The sequence below is a fragment of the Lepus europaeus genome, chromosome 6 (assembly GCF_033115175.1).
Source record: "Lepus europaeus isolate LE1 chromosome 6, mLepTim1.pri, whole genome shotgun sequence".
Classification (NCBI taxonomy): domain Eukaryota; kingdom Metazoa; phylum Chordata; class Mammalia; order Lagomorpha; family Leporidae; genus Lepus; species Lepus europaeus.
This window is the reverse complement of record NC_084832.1, coordinates 82,538,692-82,560,942: the sequence shown is the minus strand read 5'-3', so window position 1 is coordinate 82,560,942 and position 22,251 is coordinate 82,538,692. Positions and strand designations below refer to the sequence as shown.

At 42.0% G+C, this 22,251-nt stretch overlaps 1 protein-coding gene across 1 annotated transcript; it reads left to right on the top strand.

Annotated features, from left to right (window-relative positions):
* Positions 1–1,540: 1,540 nt before the first annotated feature.
* LOC133762395 (syntenin-1-like) lies at positions 1,541–2,820 on the top strand. Its single transcript, XM_062195394.1, has one exon. It carries the CDS (start codon positions 1,571–1,573, stop codon positions 2,465–2,467), a length of 897 nt encoding a protein of 298 aa, XP_062051378.1. The 5' UTR covers positions 1,541–1,570; the 3' UTR covers positions 2,468–2,820.
* Positions 2,821–22,251: the final 19,431 nt, after the last annotated feature.

The following is a 22,251-nucleotide window of genomic DNA, read 5'->3' as shown; positions in this document are numbered from 1 at the left end:
TTTGCTTTTCTTCAAAACCTTTTTTACTGTGATGTTCCCAGTCCATTGCATATGAATTCCACACAACTTTGTCAGGACATGATAGGATGAAACCAGAAATATCCGGTTCTGTTTTGGCTAACTGAATCCCACATATTGCGACAGCCTCTGTGTTTGTGTTTTCTGGATATTATCGAGGAACTTTATTATTTTAAGTGTTTTTTATAAGGAAACATTTAATTTTGTGCTTGGAAACACTAATTGGTTCCACATGGAGACACCGACTCTACACATTCGTATTTTCTAGGGAGAAAGCAAGAGGAACTGCGGCAAAGAAACATGATATTTCTGTTTGTATAGATGACATTTTATACACTTGCCTAACAGAAACACTTTGCTTTTCTCCAATACCATTTTTACTGCGATTGTCTGTGTCCATTGCATATGAATTCCACACCACTTTGTCCATATATGACTGGATGAAACCAGAAATATCCAATTGTGTTTTGCCTACCTCAATCCCACATGTTGCGACAGCCTCTGTGTTTGTGTTTTCTGGATATTATCGATGGACTTTATTGATTTAAATGTTTTTTATCAGGGAACATTGAATTTTGTGCTTGGAAACACTAATTGGTTCCACATGGATACACCAGCTCTATATATTCGTATTTTATAGGGAGAAAGCTAGAGGAACTGTGGCAAACAAACATGGTATTTCTGTTTGTGTAGGTGACATTTTATGCACTTGCCTTACAAAAAGACTTTGCTTTTCTCCAAAACCATTTTTACTGTGATTGTGTGTATTGTATACAAATTCCACACCACTTTGTCCGGATATGACTGGATGAAACCAGAAATATCCGGTTGTGTTTCGGCTCACTCAATGCCACATTTTGCGAGAGCCACTGTGTTTGTGTTTTCTGGATATTATCGACGGACTTTATTTTATTGAATGTTTATTATCAAGGAACATTTAATTTTGTGCTGGGAAACACTAGTTGACTCCACATGGAGATAACAGCTCTACACATTTGTATTTTGTAGGGAGAAAGCTCAAGGAACTGCAGGAAACACATGATATTTCTGTTTGTATAGATGACATTTTATGCACTTGCCTAACGGAAAGACTTTGCTTTTCTTCAAAACCATTTTTACTGTGATTGTTTGTGTTCATTGTATACGAATTCCACACCACTTTGTATGGATATGACTCGATGAAACCAGAAATATCCAGTTGTGTTTTGGCTAACTCAATCACACATATTGCGACAGCCTCTGTGTTTGTGTTTTCTGGATATTATTGACAAACTTTATTGTTTTGAATTTTTTTTAAGGGAACATTTAATTTTGTGCTTGGAAACACTAACAGCTTCCACATGGAGACACCAGCTCCACACATTCATATTTTCTAGGGAGAAAGCTAGAGGAAGTGAGGAAAACACAGGGGGGGGGCGGTGCTGTGACGCGCCTGGTGGGCGGTCCTCACGCACGTGCTGCTCTCCTTTTCTCGGGTCTCGGAAGTCGCTAGCTGTATTCGAGGCGGTGACAGCGGCGAGCGAGTCCTTGTGGTCTAGATAAATCAGGAAAAATGTCTCTCTATCCATCTCTTGAAGACTTGAAGGTAGACAAAGTAATTCATGCTCAGACTGCTTTTTCTGCAAACCCTGCCAACCCAGCAATTTTGTCAGAAGCTTCTGCTCCCATCTCTCAAGATGGAAATCTTTATCCTAAACTGTATCCGGAACTTTCTCAATACATGGGCCTGAGTTTAAATGAAGAAGAAATACATGCAAATCTGGTGATGGTCTCTGGAGCACCACTTCAGGGGCAGTTGGTAGCAAGACCTTCCAGTATGAACTATATGGTGGCTCCTGTAACTGGAAATGATGTTGGGATTCGCAGAGCAGAAATTAAACAAGGGATTCATCAAGTCATTTTATGTAAGGATCAAGATGGAAAAATTGGACTCAGGCTTAAATCAATAGATAATGGTATATTTGTTCAGCTAGTCCAGGCAAATTCTCCAGCCTCATTGGTTGGTTTGAGATTTGGCGACCAGGTACTCCAGATCAATGGTGAAAACTGTGCAGGCTGGAGCTCTGATAAAGCTCACAAGGTGCTCAAACAGGCTTTTGGAGAGAAGATCACAATGACCATTCGTGACAGGCCTTTTGAGCGGACAATTACTATGCATAAGGACAGTACTGGAAACGTTGGCTTTATCTTTAAAAATGGGAAAGTAACATCCATAGTGAAAGATAGTTCTGCAGCCAGAAAGGGTCTTCTCACGGAACATAACATCTGTGAGATCAACGGCCAGAACGTCATTGGATTGAAGGACTCTCAAATTGCAGACATACTATCAACATCTGGGACTGTAGTTACCATCACAATCATGCCTGCTTTTATCTTTGAACATATTATTAAACGGATGGCGCCAAGCATTATGAAAAGCCTGATGGATCACACCATCCCTGAAGTTTAACAGTTAGGACACAATGGAAACAGCTGAGCATCTCCAGTTTCCTTTCTCAACTACTTCTGTATTATGCACACGAAGCTTTCCCGGAGCCAGGGAGCATATGCTGCATAAGGACCTTCCCGTCTCACGTTATGGCTGGGAATCTACTGGTTCATCTGATCTCCTCAGATTTCACGGTCGTTGTAGTCTTAGCCTGGTTTTACAGCTGTGAAACTTTCACAAGATTGACTGACTTTCCTAGAATAGTTTCTCTACTGGAAACCTGATGCTTTTCTAAGCCATTGTGACGAGGGTGATTGATGCCAGCTTAGCTTTGTATGAGAACCAGTTACCTTTCTTCTAGGTAATGAGTAGTGCTCTTCACGTCATTTTAGTTCTATGGTATATTTGCATTTTTAACAAGTATGTGATAGTACATTTAGAGTGATTGCCTTTGGTAGGTTTTTTTCTCCCTCTGTATGTATGTAAACACCAATTAGGTAATGCTGGTTTCATTCCATGTAAGCATTATACAGTTTATGTAGGTTATAAGAGATTATGATGATTGTCATTAAATTTTTTTTTTAAGTTTTTTTTATTTTATTTTATTTTTTTTATTTTTATTTTTTTAACTTTTATTTAATGAATATAAATTTCCAGTGTACAGCTTATGGATTACAATGGCTTCCCCCTCCCTTAACTTCCCTCCCACCCGCAACCCTCCCCTCTCCCGCTCCCTCTCCCCTTCCATTTGCATCAAGATTCATTTTCAATTCTCTTTATATACAGAAGATCAATTTAGTATAAAGATTTCAACAGTTTGCACCCACATAGAAACACAAAGTGAAACATACTGTTTGAGTACTAGTTATAGCATCAAATCACAATGTACAGCACATTAAGGACAGAGATCCCACATGAGGAGCAAGTGCACGGTGGCTCCTGTTGTTGACCCAACAAATTGACACTCTAGTTTATGGTGCCAGTAACCACCCTAGGCTGTCGTCATGAGTTGCCAAGGCTATGGAAGCCTTCCAAGTTTGCCGACTCTGATCATATTTAGACAAGGTCATAAAAGACTGAGTGAGGATAGTAACCAATGATCCTAAGAGTGGCATTAACCAGGTCTGAACAATTATACAGCATTAAGTGGGGAAGAGGACCATCAGTACACACATGTTGGGAGTAGAGCCATTGGTGGTAGAGTAGAGGTTATGATTACAAAGGAATGAGGCCCAAGTGCACTAGACAGGGCCTAGAACAAAGGACAGAGTCATTATTAGAGGAGCTAAGAAAGGTGCTGTCTAAGCTACAATTAAGTTTTCTGATTGAGAGCCAAATAGAACCTGATAGAAGGGACTTGATAATAATCTGCTGGGCTTTAGGCCTTGTAAATTCAGAGGCCCAGACCTATCTATCTCTTCACATGGGGTATATCCTAAGGGAGGTGTGAACCTCCTAGGGGAAGGCACTCTGTTGACTTTCATTACTTGGCTGGCCTGGGAGGAGAGCTGGCCAGGTAAAGGCAGGTGGCATCTCTAACAAGAAATTTACAGTTCTGCCTGCAATGTTGCTGACCCTACTTGACCATCCCCTCAGCTGCAGTGGTCCCTTTGGAAGTTGGGCTGAGTGAAGGGCTTTTCAGCTTAGAGCCAATAAGATCTGTGGCTCTGACCTGGGCATCCTTCGACTCCAGGGCAGGTCCATTTCCAGTGATCCAACTCTTGGCAGAGCTGCCAGGGCTCTTCACAAGCTGACTTCTGCTGAAGCCCAGGCTTACCACATTGAAAGCCACTGCAGTGGACTGGCCTGTTGGGTCTCCTTGAGGGCAGATCACTGTACAGATCAGCCATTAATAGGCTGATTAATTAATAGGTCATTAAATTTTAACTACCTTCACTAATATGCTTCAACTGTCGCCTTAACTATGCTAAGCTCTAGAACAAAAGCCAAAATATAATTATTGCTGCCTTCCTAAAACTCAAGATGTAGTTCTGTATTAAACTGAAATGTGCACTAGCCCAAAAGAGGTTAATAGTACTTTCTGAGCTATAGCATAGCTGCTTGGTTGTATTTGACATTTTCTAGTCATCACGTAACAGAAATATCTTCTCCAAGTTGAAAGTACTGCTTCCTGAGAAACAAAGCGCTATATATTTAATGTAAAATTTCTTATACTAAACAGGATGAACTTTTGATTCCTCTTTTCATTTGTAGATTAAGTAGAATAATACTAATTTTGCCATCTGAATGTTAAAATTATGTAACCTACCTACTTAGGAAAAATGTTTTCCTGGTAATTTGTTCTATTTCCTGACTCTTGCCTGCAAACAAAGTGACAGTGACACTTTATCTTTTTTTTCTGTTTTGGTTTATGCCTATCCTAATTAAACATGTATAAAGTGAAAAAAAAAAGAAGTGCGGAAAACAAACATGATATTTCGATTTGTATAGATGACATGTTATGCACTTGCCTAATGTAAAGACTTTGCTTTTCTCCAAAACCATTTGTACTGTGATTTTCTTGGTCCATTGCATATGAATTCCACACCACTTTGTCCAGATATGACTGCAAGAAACCAGAAATATCCGGTTGTATTTTGGCTAACTCAATCCCACATGTTGCGACAGCCTCTGTGTTTGTTTCTTCTGGATATTATGGACAGACTTTATTATTTTGAATGTTTTTTCTCAGGGAACATTTAATTTTGTGCTTGGAAACACTAATTGGTTCCACATGGAGAAACCAGCTCTACACATTCGTATTTTCTAGGGAGAAAGCTAGATGAACTGCGGGAAACAAACATGATATTTCTGTTTGTATAGGTGACATTTTATGCACTTGCTAAATGGAAACACTTTGCTTTTCTCCACTACCATTTTTACTGTGATTGTCTGTGTCAATTGCATACGAGTTCCACACCACTTTGTCAGCATACGACTGGATGAAACCAGAAATATCAGCCTGTGTTTTGGCTAACTCAATCCCACATGTTGCGACAGCCTCTGTGTTTGTGTTTTCTGGATATTATCGATGGACTTTACTGTTTTGAATGTTTTTATCAGGGAACATTTAATTTTGTTTTGGGAAACACTAATTGGTTCTTCATGGAGACACCAGTTCTACACATTTGTATTTTGTAGGGAGAAAGCTAGAGGAACTGCGGCAAACAAACATGATATTTCTGTTTGTATACGTGACATTTTATGCACTTGCCTAACGAAAACACTTTGCTTTTCTTTAAAACCATTTTCACAGTGATTTTCTCGGTGCATTACATACAAATTCCACACCAGTTTTTGCGGATATGACTGGATGAAACCGGATATATCCAGTTGTGATTTGGCTAACTCAATCCCAGATATTGCTACAGCCTCTGTGTTTGTGTTTTCCGGATATTATCCACGGACTTTATTGTTTTGAATGTTTTCTATCAGGGAACATTTAATTTTGTGCTTGGAAACACCAAATGGTTCCACATGGAGACACCAGCTCTACATATTTGTATTTTCTAAGGAGAAAGCTAGAGGAACTGCGGCAAACAAACAGGATATTTCTGTTTTTATCGATGACATTTTATGCTCTTGCCTAACGAAAAGACTTTGCTTTTCTCCAAAACCATTTTTACTGTGATTTCCACGATCCATTCCATATGAATTCCACACGACTTTCTCCGGATATGCTGACTGAAACCAGAAATATCCAGTTGTGTTTTGGCTAACTCAATCCGAAATATTGCTACAGCCTCTATGTTTGTGTTTTCTGGATATTATCAATGGAGTTTATTGTTTTGAATGTTTTTATCAGGGAACATTTAATTTTGTACCATAAAACACTAATTGGTTCATCATGGGGACACCAGCTCTACACATTCGTATTTTCAACAGAGAAAGCTAGAGGAACTGCGGCAAACAAACATCATATTTCTGTTTGTGTAGATGACATTTCATACACTTGCCTAACGAAAAACTTTGCTTTTCTCCAAAACCATTTTTACTTTGATTTTCTCGGTCCATGGCATAGGATTACCACAACAGATTGTCTGGATATGACTGGATAAAACCGGAAATATCCAGTTTTGTGTTGGCTAACTCAATCCAAGATATTGCGACAGCCTTTGTGTTTGTGTATTCCTGATATTATCCACGGACTTTATTTTTTTCAAAGTTTTTTGTCAGGGAACATTTAATTTTGTGCTTGGAAACACTAATTGGTTCCAAATGCAAACACCAGCTCTACACATTCGTATTTTCTAGGGACAAAGCTAGAGGAACTGCTGCAAACATACATGATATTTCTGTTTGTATCGATGACATTTTATGCACTTGCCTAACGAAAAGACTTTGCTTTTCTCCAAAACCATTTTTTACTGTGATTTTCTCGGGCCATTGCATACGAATTCCACACCAGTTCGTCCGGATATGACTGGATGATACCGGAAATATCCGGTTTTGTTTTGGCTAACTCAATCCCAGATATTGCTACAGCCTCTGTGTTTGTGTATTCCTGATATTATCCACGGACTTTATTGTTTTGAATTTTTTTTATCAGGGAACATTTAATTTTGTGCTTGGAAACACTAATTGGTTCCACATGGAGACACCAGCTCTACACATTCGTATTTTCTAGGGAGAAAGCTAGAGGAACTGCGGCAAAAAAACATGATATTTCTCATTGAAAAGATGACATTTTATGCACTTGCCAAACAAAAAGACTTTGCTTTTCTCCAAAACCATTTTTACTGTGATTTTTCAGTCCATTGCATATGATTTCCACACCACTTTGTCCGGATATGACTGGATGAAACCAGAAATATCTGGTTGTGTTTTGGCTATCTCAATCCGAAATATTGCTACGGCCTCTGTGTTTGTATTTTCTGTATATTATCCATGGACTTTATAGTTTTGAATGTTTTTATCAGGGAACTTTTAATTTTGTGCTTGGAAACACTATTTGGTTCCACATGGAGACACCAGCTCTAATCATTCATATTTTCTAGGGAGAAAGCTAGAAGAATCGCGACAAACAAACATTATATTTCTGTTTGTATTGATGACTTTTTATGCACTTTCCTAATGAAAAGACTTTGCTTTTCTTCAAAACCATTTTCAGAGTGATTTTCTCGGTCCATTGCATACGAATTCCACACCAGTTTGTGCGGATATGACTGGATGAAACCAGAAATATCCGGTTGTGTTTTGGTTAACTCAACGCCAGATATTGTTACTGCCTCTGTGTTTGGGTATTCCTGATATTACCAACGGACTTTATTGTTTTGAATATTTTTATTAGGGAATATTTAATTTAGTGCTTGGCAACTCTAATTGGTTCCAAATGGAGACACCAGATCTACACATTCGTATTTTCTACAGAGAAAGCTAGAGGAACTTCGGCAAACAAACATGATATTTCTGGGTGTATAGATGACATTTTATGCACTTGGCTAACGAAAAGATTTTGCTTGTCTCCAAAACCATTTTTACTGTGATTTTCTTGGACCATTGCATACGAATTCCACACCAGTTTGTCCGGAAATATCTGGATGTTTACGTAAATATCCGGTTGTGTTTTGGCTAACTCAATCCCAGATATTGCTACAGCCTCTGTTTTGTGTATTCCTGATATTATCCACGGAGTTTATTTTTTTGAATGTTTTTTTTCGGGGAACATTTTTTTTTGTGCTTCGAAACACTAATTCGTTCCACATGGAGACAACAGCATTACACATTCGTATTTTCCAGGGAGACAGCTAGAGGAATTGCGGCAAAAAAACAAGATATTTCTGTTTGTATCGAAGATATTTTATCTTCTTGCCTAACGAAAAGATTTGCTTTTCTCCAAAACCATTTTTACTGTGATTTTCTCGGTCCATTGCATACGAATTCCACACCAGTTTGTCCGGATATGACTGGATGAAACCAGAAATATCTGGTTGTGTTTGGCTAACTCAATCCCAGATATTGCTACAGCCTCTGTGTTTGTATATTCCTGATATTATCCATGGACTTCATATTTTTCAATGTTTTTTTTTTCATGGAACATTTAATTTTGTACTTGGAAACACTAATTGGTTCTGCATGGAGACACCAGCTGTACATATTTGTATTTTCAAGGGAGAAATCTAGAGGAACTGCGGCAAACAAACATGATATTTCTGTTTGTATACATGACATTTTATGCACTTGCCTAACGAAAACACTTTGCTTTTCTACAAAAGCATTTTTACTGTGATTTTCTCGGTCCATTGCAGACGAATTCCACACCATTTGTCCGGATATGACTAGACGAAACCAGAAATATCTGGATGTGTTTTGGCTAACTCAATCCGAAATATTGATACAGCCTCTGTTTTTGTGTTTTCCTGATATTATCCATGGACTTTATATTTTTCAATGTTTTTTTTTCAGGGAACATTTAATTTTGTGCTTGGAAACACTAAATGGTTCCACATGGAGACACCAGCACTACAAATTTGTATTTTCTAGGGAGAAAACAAGAGGAACTGCAGCAAACAAACATGATATTTTTGTTTGTATCGATGTGATTTTATGCACTTGTCTAATGTAAAGACTTTGCTTTTCTCCAAAAAAAATTTTACTGTGATTTTCTCGGTCCAATGCATATGAATTCCAAACCACTTTGTCCGGATATGACTGGATGAAACCAGAAATATCCAGCTGTGTTTTGGCTAACTCAAACCGAAATACTGTGAAAGCCTCTGTGTTTGTGTTTTCTGGATATTATGATGGACTTTATTATTTTGAATGTTTTTAGCAGGGAATATTTAATTTTGTACTGTAGAAACACTATTTGGTTCATCATGGGTACACCAGCTCTACACATTTGTATTTTCTACGGAGAAAGCTGGATGAACTGCGGCAAACAAACATGATATTTCTGTTTGTATAGATGACATTTTATGCACTTGTCAAACGAAAAGACTTTGCTTTTCTCCAAAACCATGTTAACTGTGATTTTCTCGGTCCATTGCATAGGAATTCCACACCAGTTTGTCCGGATATGACTGGATGAAACCGGAAATAACCGGTTTTGTTTTGGCTAACTCAATCCCAGATATTTCTACAGCCTCTGTGTTTGTGTTTTCTGGATATTTTCGATGGACTTTATGGTTTTGAATGTTTTCATCAGGGAATATTTAATTTTTACCGTAGAAACACTAATTGGTTCATCATGGGGACACCAGCTCTACACATTCGTATATTCTAGGGAGAAAGCTAGAGGAACTGTGTCAAAAAAACATGATATTTATGTTTGTCAATTTGACATTTTATGCACTTGCCTAACAAAAAGACTTTCCTATTCTCCAAAACCATTTTTATGTGATTTTCTCGATCCATTGCATACCAATTCCAGAACACTTCGTCCGGATATGACTGGATGAAACCGGACACATCCAGTTTTGATTTGGCTAACTCAATCCCAGATATTGCTACAGCTTCTGTGTTTGTGTATTCCTGATATTATCCACAGACTTTATTGTTTTGAATGTTTTTTTATCAGGGAACATTTAATTTTGTGCTGCGAAAAACTAATTGGTTCCACATGGAGACACCAGCTCTACATATTCGTATTTTCTAGGGAGAAAGCTAGAGGAACTGCAGCAAACAAACATGATATTTTTGTTTGTATAGATGACATTTTGTCTACTTGCCTAATGAAAAGATTTTGCTTTTCTCCAAAAGCTTTTACTGTGGTTTTCTCGGTCCATTGCATACGAATTCCACACCACTTTGTCCGGATATGACTGGATGAAACCGGAAATATCCAGTTTTGTTTTGGCTGACTCAATCACAGATATTGCTACAGCCTCTGTGTTTGTGTTTTCTGGATATTATCGATGGACCTTATTGTTTTGAATGTATTTTATCGGGGAACGTTTTATTTTGAGCTTGGATACAATAATTAGTTCAACATGGAGACACCAGCTCTGCACATTCGTATTTTCTATGGAGAAAGCTCGAGGAACTGCGGAAAACAAACATGATATTTCTGTTTTTATAGATGACATTTGATGCACTTACCCAATGAAAAGACTTTGCTTTTCTCCAAAACCATTTTGACTGTTTTTACCTCCGTCCATTGCATACGAATTCCACACTAGTTTGTCTGGATATGACTGGATGAAACCGGAAATATCCGGTTTTGTTTTGGCTAACTCAATCCCAGATATTGCTACAGCCTCTTTGTTTTTGTATCCTCATATTATTTTATTGTTTTGAATGCTTTTTCTCAAGGAACATTTCATTTTCTGCTTGGAAACTCTAATTGGTTCCACAAGGAGACACCAGCTCTAAAATTTGTATTTTTTTTGGGAGCAAGCTAGAGGAACTGCGGCAAACATACATGATATTTCTGTTTGTATAGATCACATGTTATGCACTTGCCTAACGAAATCACTTTGCTTTTCTCCAGAACAATTTTTACTGTGATTTTCTCGGTCCATTGCATACGAATTCCACATCACTTTGTCCGGATATGACTGGATGAAACCGGAAATCTCCGGTTTTGTTTTGGCTAACTCAATCCCAGTTATTGTTCCCGACTCTGTGTTTCTGTATTCCTGATATTATCAATGGATTTTATTGTTTTGAATGTTTTTTATCAGGGAACATTTCATTTTGTGGTAGGAAACTCTAATTGGTTCCACATGGAGACACCAGCTCTACACATTTGTATTTTCTACGGAGAAAGCTGGATGAACTTCGGCAAACAAACATGATATTTCTGTTTGTATAGATGACATTTTATGCACTTGTCAAACGAAAAGACTTTGCTTTTCTCCAAAACCATGTTAACTGTGATTTTCTCGGTCCATTGCATACGAATTCCACATCACTTTGTCCGGATATGACTGGATGAAACCGGAAATCTCCGGTTTTGTTTTGGCTAACTCAATCCCAGTTATTGTTCCCGACTCTGTGTTTCTGTATTCCTGATATTATCAATGGATTTTATTGTTTTGAATGTTTTTTATCAGGGAACATTTCATTTTGTGGTAGGAAACTCTAATTGGTTCCACATGGAGACACCAGCTCTACACATTTGTATTTTCTACGGAGAAAGCTGGATGAACTTCGGCAAACAAACATGATATTTCTGTTTGTATAGATGACATTTTATGCACTTGTCAAACGAAAAGACTTTGCTTTTCTCCAAAACCATGTTAACTGTGATTTTCTCGGTCCATTGCATAAGAATTCCACTCCAGTTTGTCCAGATATGATGGGATGAAACTGGAAACAACCGGTTTTGTTTTGGCTAACTCAATCCCAGATATTGCTACAGCCTCTGAGTTTGTGTTTTATGAATATTATCGAGGACTTTATTGTTTTGAAAGTTTTTTATTGGGGAACATTTTATTTTGAGCTTGGATACAGTAATTGGTTCCACATGGAGACACCAGCCCTACATATTCGTATTTTCTAGGTAGAAAGCTAGAGGAACTGCAACAAACAAACATGATATTTCTGTTTGTCTAGATGGCATTTTTTGCACTTGCCTAAAGAAAAGACTTTGCTTTTCTCCAAAACCATTTGTACTGTGATTATCTCGGTCCATTGCATACGAATTCCACACCAGTTTGTCCGGATATGACTGGATGAAACCAGAAATATATGTTGTGTTTGGCTAACTCAATCCCAGATATTGCTACAGCCTCTGTGTTTGTGTTTTCTGGATATTATCAACAGACTTTATTGTTTTGAATGTTTTTTATCAAGGAACATTTCATTTTGTGCTTGGAAACTCTAATTGGTTCCACAAGGAGACACCAGCTCTACATATTTGTATTTTCTAGGGAGAAAGCTAGAGGAACTGTGGCAAACAAACATGATATTTCTGTTTGTCTAGATGACATTCTATCTACTCGCCTAAGGAAAAGACTTTGCTTTTCTCCAAAACCTTTTTTACTGTGATTTTCTCGGTCCATTGCATACGAATTCCACACCACTTTGTCTGGATTGACTGGATGAAAATGGAAATCTCCGTTTTTTTTTTTTTTTTTTTTGGCTACCTCAACTCCAGATATGGCTACAGCCTCTGTGTTTGTGTATTCCTGATATTATCCACAGACTTTATTGTTTTGAATGTTTTTTTTTTCAGGGAACATTTAATTTTGTGCTTGGAAACACTAATTGTTTCCACATGGAGACACCAGCTCTACACATTCGTATTTTCTACGGAAAAGCTAGAGGAACTGGGGCAAACAAACACGATATTTCTCTTTGTATCGATGGCATTTTATGCACTTGTCACATGAAAAGACTTAGCTTTTCTCCAAAACCATTTTTACTGTGATTTTCTCGGTCCATTGCATACGATTTCCACACCAGTTTCTGGATATGACTGGATGAAAACAGAAATATCCGGTTTTCTGTTGGCTAACTCAATCCCTGATATTGCTACAGGCTCTGTATTTGTGTATTCCTGATAAAATCCACAGACTTTATTGTTTTGAATGTTTTTTATAAGGGAACATTTAATTTTCTGCTGCGAAACACTAATTGTTTCCACATGGAGACACCAGCTCTACACATTCGTATTTTCTACGGAGAAAGCTAGAGGAACTGCGGCAAACAAACATGATATTTCTGTTTGTAGAGATGACATCTTATGCACTTGCAAGACGGAAAGAATTTGCTTTTCTCCAAAACTATTTTTACTAGGATTTTCTCGGTCCATTGCATACGATTTCCACACCGCTTTCTCCGGATATGACTGGATGAAACCAGAAATATCCGGTTGTGTTTTGGCTAACTGAATCCGAAATATTATGAAAGCCTCTGTGTTTGTGTTTTCTGGATATTATCGAGGGACTTATTGTTTTCAATGCTTTCATCAGGGAACATTTAATTTTTTACCGCAGAAACACTAATTTGTTCATCATGGGAACACCAGCTCTACATATTTGTATTTTCTAGGGATTAAGCTAGAGGAACTGCAGCAAACAAACATGATATTTCTTTTTGTATGGTTGACATTTTATGCCCTTGGCTAACGTAAAGACTTTGCTTTTCTCCAAAACCTTTTGTACTGTGATTTTCTTGCTCCATTGCATACGAATTCCACACCAGTTTTTCTGGATATGACTGGATGAAACCAGAAATATCCGGTTGTGTTTTGGCAAACTCAATCCCAGATATTGCTACAGCCTCTGTGTTTGTGTTTTCTGGATATTATCAACGGATTTTATTGTTTTGAATGTTTTTTATCGGGGAACATTTTATTTTGAGCTTGGATACAGTAATTGGTTCCACATGGAGATACCAGCTCTAAACAATCTTATTTTCTAGGCAGAATGCTAGAGGAACTGCGACAAACAAACATGATATTTCTGTTTGTACAGATGACATTTTATGCACTTGCCTAACATAAAGACTTTGCTTTTCTCCAAAACCATATTTACTGTGATTTTCTCGGTCCATTGCATCGGAATTCCACACCAGTTTGTCCGGATATGACTGGATGAAACCAGAAATATCCGGTTTTGTTTTGGCTAACTCAATCCCAAATATTATGAAACCCTCTGTGTTTTTTTTTCCAGATATTATCAACGGACTTTATTGTTTTGAATGTTTTTTATCGGGGAACACTTTATTTTGAGCTTGGATACAGTAATTGGTTCCACATGGTGAGAGAGTAAGGCAGGCTGGGTTTAAATAGAGTGTAAGACCCCTGACAGGTGTCTCACACTTCTACCGACCCCAGAAACACGAATTCCAGTCCAATCGATGCAAGTGCATGAGGAAGTTTATTACATCTGCGCAGATGGGCCAACTCTAAGCACAACAACACCCTCTGGTGCAGTGCGAGAAGAGAGGCCCTGATCATCAACCGCACAGAGTATTTAAGATTTAAAACCACAACATTAGCATATCTCCATCCACAGCATTACAGAGAATCACAAGATAAACCGCAGCATGACGAATTCTCATAAGATAAAGGGTTTTTCCAGAGTAAGGGAACAAAAAACCTTGAGCAAGCATAAACACGGGGTCATCATGACCAAAAACTCAACATAGCTCCTAAAATAATTATCACATGCTCCATTATCTCATAAAAGCATTAACACAATCATTACATGCTCACAAGGTCAGCTAAAGTTTAGTTATCTTAAAAAAAGCATTTTGCAAGCCCAGCTATTTTATACAAAAGCAGAACAATATGCAGTTAGCTCAAGCAACTCCATTTTAACCCCTTCCTGCCTTAATTTCTCAGGAGTTGCTTGAGCTAACTGCATACTGTTTTGCTTTTGTGCAAAATGGCTGGGCTTGCAAAATGCTTTTATAAGATAACTGAATTTTAGCTGAACTTGTAGCATGTGAAGATTGTGTTAATGCTTTCATGAGATAATTGAGCATGTGATAATTATTTTAGGAGCTATGTTAAGTTTTTGGTCACGATGACCCCGTATTTGTGCTTGCTCAAGGTCTTTGTTCCCTTACCCTGGAAAAACCCTTTACCTTGTGATTATTTGTCATGCTGTGGTTTATCTTGTGATCTTTTGTAATGCTGTGGAGATATGCTAATGTTGTGGTTTTAAGCCTTAAATACTCTGTGCGGTTGATGATCGGGGCCTCTCTTCCTGCACTGCACCAAAGGGTGCTGTTGTGCTTAGAGACGGCCCATCTGCGCAGATGTAATAAACTTCCTCATGCTGTTTGCATCGATTGGAGTGGAATTCGTGCTTCTGGGGTCGGTAGAATTGTGAGACACCTTTCGGGGTCTTACATTCTTGGGGGCTCGTCCGGGATTCGAGACCCCAGACCCACGCTCCATTCTCCAATCGGAGGTAAGTTCCTTGTTTTCTGTGAGTCTGTAAAAATTTTTTATTGATTGTTTCTGTAGGCGCCTTTTTGAAATTGTGCCTGTACGGGACCTGTATCTGAAAAGAGCCAGTAGTAGGCAAGACAGACTTGTCAAGACCCCTGGCTCAGGCCCTGGAGGACGCTCCAGTGGCGGTATTCTGGGGGAGCCTGGTGGGTGGCAGCCGCTCCGCTCCCATCGCTCTCACCACTTGGTGGGGAAAAGCTTCCCCGGGGAGCCTGGCGGGTGGCAGCCGCTCCGCTCCCATCGGAAGTTCTTGTTAGGGGAAGGCTTCCCCGGGGAGCCTGGCTGGTGGCAGCAGCCACTCCCGTCAGAAGTTTTGGTTTCAGTTTTGTCTTGGTTTTGCGCGCAGTGTCTTTGGGAGTCTTGTGATTGTTTTGTGAGTCTTGTGGTTGTTTTCTGTGTTCTAATATATTTTCCTTATTTGCCTTTCCCCTCCAACATGGGACAGGAATTAACTACACCTTTGAGTCTTACTTTAGATCATTGGAGAGAGGTCCGGGAGCGGGCCCAAAACTTGTCTGTGAGAGTGCAGAAGAACTGGACAAGTTTCTGTACGTCCGAGTGGCCAGCCTTCAACATCGGGTGGCCGCGGGATGGGACTTTTGACTCTCGAATTATCTTACAGGTGAAGAGCCAGGTCTGCAGGGAAGGTAAAGAAGGGCACCCGGATCAAGTGCCCTACATCTTTGTGTGGTTGGACCTGGCACAATACCCCCCAAAATGGGTAAAACCCTTTCTCCCGGCTGACCGAGTCGTGGCAGGTGCCTTACCCGCCCCGCCTCCGTCCGTAACACCTTTAAAACCGTGACCCGCGGATCAGAGCGGGCTCCCGTCAGTTGACATCTTTGTGTGGGAAGACCCAGCGCAAAATTCGCCGGTTGCTCCTGCCTCGGCCCTTTACCCATTAAAGGAGTTAGACTCCCTCAAGGCAAAGAAACCTTCGGTCCTCCCGGGTGGGCAGGAGGATCTCTTGCTTTTTGACACCCCACCGCCTTACGCACCCCTCCCGAGAGAGCCTACGGCACCTTCCCCGGATTCTACGCAGGGAGAAGGGGGGGAGGACCCCCCGGCTCGTACAACCCCCATGGGTGCCAGGCTGCGCTTGCGTCGGGGAGGGGGGAGTGAGGGTGGCCAGTGGGAGGCACAGGCTTTCCCACTTCGCTCAGTGGGGGATCAGATGCAATACTGGCCGTTTTCAGCTTCAGATTTGTACAATTGGAAAACCCATAACCCGCCTTTTTCTCAAGATCCACAAGCTTTGACAGGATTAATTGAATCTATTCTTTTAACCCACCAACCGACCTGGGATGACTGCCAGCAGCTCCTGCAGGCTCTCCTGACCACGGAGGAGAGACAGCGAGTTCTCACGGAAGCTCGAAAAAATGTTCCAGGGGACAACGGTCAACCTACCCAACTGCCGAACGAGATTGATGCAGCATTCCCGTTGACCAGACCGGATTGGGATTTTAGTACGGCAGTCGGTAGGGAACGACTTCGTCTCTATCGCCAGATTCTCCTGACAGGTCTCAGAGGGGCAGGGAGACGCCCCACCAATTTGGCTAAGGTACGTGCCATAACTCAGGGTAATGAGGAGACCCCGGCAGGGTTTCTAGAAAGATTAATGGAGGGATACCGGATGTACACCCCGTTTGACCCCCAGGCTGCTGACCGGCAGTCGGACGTAATAATGTCTTTCATTGGCCAATCGGCCCCAGATATCCGAGCGCGGCTGCAGAGACTGGAGGGCTTACAGGGTTATACATTGCAGGATCTCCTAAAAGAGGCAAAGAGAATCTTTAATAAGAGGGAAACTAAAGAAGAAAAAGAGGAAAGAATGCAAAAAGAACAGGATCAGAGAGACAAAAAGAAAAATAGGGAACTAGCTAAAATTTTGGTCACCACAGTAAGCGAATCAAATAGGCAGGATAGGTCAGGTTATGGTAGAGGTCAAACAAAGAAATACCCGGGAGACAAAAATAGACCGCGGATAGAATGAGACCAGTTTGCGTACTGTAAGGAAAGAGGACACTGGGCCAGAGACTGTCCAAACAAAAATGCCACCAGAAGAAGAAAGGAGACTTACATTCCAGTTCTTCCCCTGGGGGAAGAGGACGATTACTAGGGGGGTCAGGGCCAGGAGCCTCCCCCTGAGCCCCGGGTAACCCTGAGAGTGGGAGGCAGGCCGGTCACGTTTATGGTGGATACCGGAGCTCAGCACTCTGTTTTAAACAAAAATATTGGCCCCCTTAGCTCAAAAATTTCTTGCGTCCAGGGAACAACTGGAAGAAAAATGTGCCATTGGACCACAGAACGACAGGTAGATCTAGCCACTGGCCAAGTCACCCACTCATTTCTTTTAGTACCAGACTGCCCGTATCCATTATTAGGAAGAGATTTGCTATCTAAGGTGGGAGCCCAGATTCATTTCCAGAAAGAAGGGGCCTCAGTGACGGACTCTGGAGGGTGCCTTCTACAAGTATTGACTTTACAATTAAGAGATGAACATCGTCTATATGACGGAGAAAAAATAAAAACCCCACTAGCCCCTGAGTGGATCGAAAAGTTTCCGAGTTCTTGGGCAGAGACCGGAGGGATAGGATTAGCAATTCAGCAGCCACCCATAATAGTAAATGTAAAGCCTACAGCTGAACCAATATCTGTACGGCAGTATCCTATGACCAAGGAAGCAAAGGATGGAATCCGGCCCCACATTAAGAGACTGCTGGACTTGGGAATATTAAAACCCTGCCAATCCCCTTGGAACACACCCTTACTGCCGGTACGGAAACCAGGCACCAATGACTTCCGACCTGTGCAGGACTTACGCGAGGTAAATCGTCGGGTTGAAGACATTCACCCAACCGTGCCAAATCCGTACAACTTGCTGAGAACTTTGCCTCCATCGCGCACTTGGTATACAGTGCTAGATTTAAAAGATGCTTTCTTTTGTCTGAGATTGAGCCCCCAGAGCCAACCTTTGTTTGCATTCGAATGGAAGGACCCGGAGACTGGATTCTCAGGGCAATTGACTTGGACCAGACTCCCACAAGGATTTAAAAATTTGCCCACACTATTCGATGAGGCCTTACATCATGACTTGGCAAGCTTTAGGGTGAGTAACCCTCAATGGACTCTTTTACAGTATGTGGATGACTTACTCCTGGCAGCAGAAACCGAAGAGGACTGTAAACAGGGCACGGAATCCCTGCTCCAGAAGCTAGGCGAGCTGGGATATTGCGCCTCTGCCAAAAAGGCCCAAATATGTGCCCGACAGGTAGTTTACCTGGGTTATAAATTGAGAGGGGGCAGGAGGTGGCTAACGGAGGGACGTAAACAGGCGGTGGCGCTTATACCCCCACCTAAAAACCCACGCCAGTTGAGGGAATTTCTGGGAAGTGCCGGTTTCTGCCGCCTGTGGATTCCTGGGTTTGCGGAGATTGCGGCTTCCCTATATCCCCTCACAAAAAACAATTCCCCTTACATCTGGGGAGAAGAACAGCAGTTGGCCTTCGATCAACTAAAAAAGGCCCTCTTGGAAGCCCCCGCACTAAGCCTGCCTGACCCCAACAAGCCTTTTATCCTATATATAGACAAAAGAGGGGGGATTGCAAAGGGAGTCTTGACCCAAAAATTAGGGCCTTGGAAGAGGCCGGTGGCCTATTTTTCAAAGAAATTGGACAGTGTCGCCTCTGGGTGGCCCCCGTGTCTTCGCATGATAGCGGCGGTGGCCACGATTGTGAAAGATTCTGACAAACTGACTCTTGGACAGCCACTGACCGTAGTGACGTCTCATGCTATTGAGACGGTCATACGTCAGCCACCTGATCGATGGCTATCAAATGCCAGAATTACCCATTACCAAGCAATGTTACTCAACCCCGAGCGCATCCGGTTTGGAACGACGGCCTCTCTCAACCCCGCCACTCTACTGCCGGAACCAGGAGACCATACGCAGGTCAGCCACAATTGCCAACAGGTGCTAGCTGAAGTCTATGGGACCCATGAGGACTTGACAGATCAGCCCCTGTCAGACGCGGAGTACACCTGGTACACAGATGGCAGCAGCTTCCTCCATCAAGGTGAGAGGAGGGCGGCGGCGGCGGTGGTTGACGGGAAGACTGTTGTTTGGGCCTCTGCCTTACCACCAGGCACTTCAGCACAGAAAGCTGAGTTGGTAGCTCTGACTGAGGCCTTAAAACAGGCAAAATGGAAGAGGGTAAACATTTATACAGACAGTCGATACGCCTTCGCTACGGCGCATGTGCATGGTGAAATATATAAAAGAAGGGGACTGCTTACTTCAGCAGGCAGAGAAATTAAAAATAAGCAGGAAATCCTAGACCTCCTACAGGCCCTCTTCTTGCCAAAGAAGGTGAGCATCATACATTGCCCTGGCCACCAAAAAGGAGAGGATCCAGTGGCACAGGGTAACCGGATGGCGGATGAGGTGGCCAGAACTAGCGCCTTGGGTAGCTGCGTGTTAAACATCGATGTGCAAGACCCTCCCAGCCGGGGGCCGGAATGGAATTATACCGAACAAGATGTGGCAGCCATACAAAGGCTAGGGGGAATTTACGACGAGACCACTAAAAGCTGGAAAATACAGGGCAAAGTCGTGCTGCTCACAAAAGAAACTAGAAGATTAGTGCAAGATCTACATAGATGGACACATTTAGGGTATAAGAAATTAAAGACCTTACTGGATAGGGAGGAGATTTCTCATTTTTTATTGGGAATACATGCAGCAGTAAAACAAACCATAGAGGCCTGCATCCCATGCGCCAAGGTAAATCCCAGATGTTCTAAAATACCTGAAGGAGTCCGGATACAGGGGGCTAGGCCTGGAATTAATTGGGAAATAGATTTCACAGAGGTCCGCCCAAGCAGATATGGAATTAAGTACCTTCTAGTGTTCGTAGATACCTTTTCCGGCTGGCCTGAAGCATTTCCAGTGAAGAAGGAGACAGCACAAGTTGTGGTTAAGAAGCTATTAGAAGAAATCTTCCCGCGGTTTGGCTTACCTAAGGTATTGGGGTCGGATAATGGACCCGCCTTTGTCTCCAGGGTAAGTCAGTTGGTGACCAAAGTGCTGGGGATTGATTGGAAATTGCATTGTGTGTACAGGCCCCAGAGTTCAGGTCAGGTAGAACGAATGAACAGAACAATTAAGGAGACCTTGACTAAATTGACAATGGAGACTGGCACTAGAGACTGGGTCGAACTGCTGCCGATGGCTTTGTTTAGGGCTCGTAACACACCTTCTGTATGTGGATTAACACCCTATGAAATATTGTACGGAGGCCCTCCACCCGCGGCAGATTTGTTGGGACCCAGTATTGACTCATTTGCAACATCCTCTACTTTGCAGACCCGCTTCCGAGCCTTGCAGCTCATCCACAGGCATATAGGGAAGCAGCTGGCTGCCGTATACCAGTCCAAGTGCCCTACACTCCCGCATTCGTTCCAGATTGGGGACATTGTCTACGTCCGCAGACACCAGACTAAGACGCTTGAGCCACGTTGGAAGGGACCCTACACGGTATTATTGACTACGCCGACCGCGATAAAGGTAGACGGAATTGCCGCCTGGATACACGTGTCACACGTCAAGAGGGCGACAGCTGAACAGAGACAAGAGACCGACGACCCTGCCGACGAGCCGACACCGAAATGGAAACTACAACGTACTCAAAACCCACTCAAGATAAGAATTTCAAAAACTGTCTAGTACTGCTTATAATTTTCTTTACCCCGATTATGGGTGGCCCACATGCCCCGGTAAGGCTCACATGGGAGGTGCAATCTAGTACCGCGGAGGTCGTGTGGTCCGTTACCCACGTGGCCCCCTCCGGGACATGGTGGCCTGCCTTACACCCTGATGTATGTAAGCTAGTAGAGGGAATGGACAACTGGGATACACCAGACAGGGGCCTGGCTAAACCCCCCCCCCCGTAGTCTATGGTGTTGCGCTCGCCCCTGGTGCATTGGTCCACGGCCCCCCGTGGCTTGGGTGCGGGTCTAAGATAAAAAGATGCCAGTTACAACAACAAGAGTTTTATGTGTGCCCTAAGGATGGCAGGTCTACAAAAGAAAGGAGGCGATGCGGGGGAGCAGAGTCTTTCTACTGTAAGGCCTGGGGATGTGAAACCACTGGTCACGCATATCGGAAACCCTCCTCTAGTTGGGATTGGATTACTGTACACCGTAATTTTATCCCTGGAAGAGATCCCAACTGCTCTATGCCCCTTAATGTTTCTTTCACAGAAGAAGGGAAAAAGGCTAACCTTACTGACTGGAAAAGGGGAAGAACATGGGGCTTAAGGTTTTATGTTTCTGATTACAATCCCGGGCTCCTATTTAAAATTCAACTTAAAGAGGAAGCCCTTCCCCAAATTGGAGGTCCCAGTGTGTTAGGGAGGTGGGAGGCTGCATTGTCCAGACGAGGGCCCGTGACTGTAGTCGCAACCTCAACTTCCCGAGGGCCCGTGACTGTAGTCGCAACCTCAACTTTCCACCAAAGGCCTGTACTTAGGGCCACAACTATAGAATCCCAGGGCAAACCTACGACCTTTACACCCTCCCAGATGGCAAATATATCTAAAAGTTTTAATTCGACTGAATCGTCCCCTACTGTACGGCCGGATAGTTTTTTAGTATTACTTTTATTTTTAGTTTTTGTAATACATGGGCTTTCTGCTGCCGCCTATGCCATGGTCCTAGCAAGGCAGGACCGAAGGCAGGACCTAAGGCAGGACCGAAGGCAGGACCAAAGGCAGGACCAAAGTGTTGAATATGTAACCATAGAGGAAATATATACAAATATTCTTTAAAATTTTAAGATTAAAATTTGCACATAAAAAGAGGAGGGAATGAGAGAGTAAGGCAGGCTGGGTTTAAAATGGAGTTGCTTGAGCTAACTGCATACTGTTTTGCTTTTGTGCAAAATGGCTGGGCTTGC

Coding starts and splice junctions, on each gene's coding strand:
- LOC133762395 (XM_062195394.1), top strand. CDS start 1,571: ATGTCTCTCTATCCATCTCTTGAAGACTTGAAGGTAGACAAAGTAATT.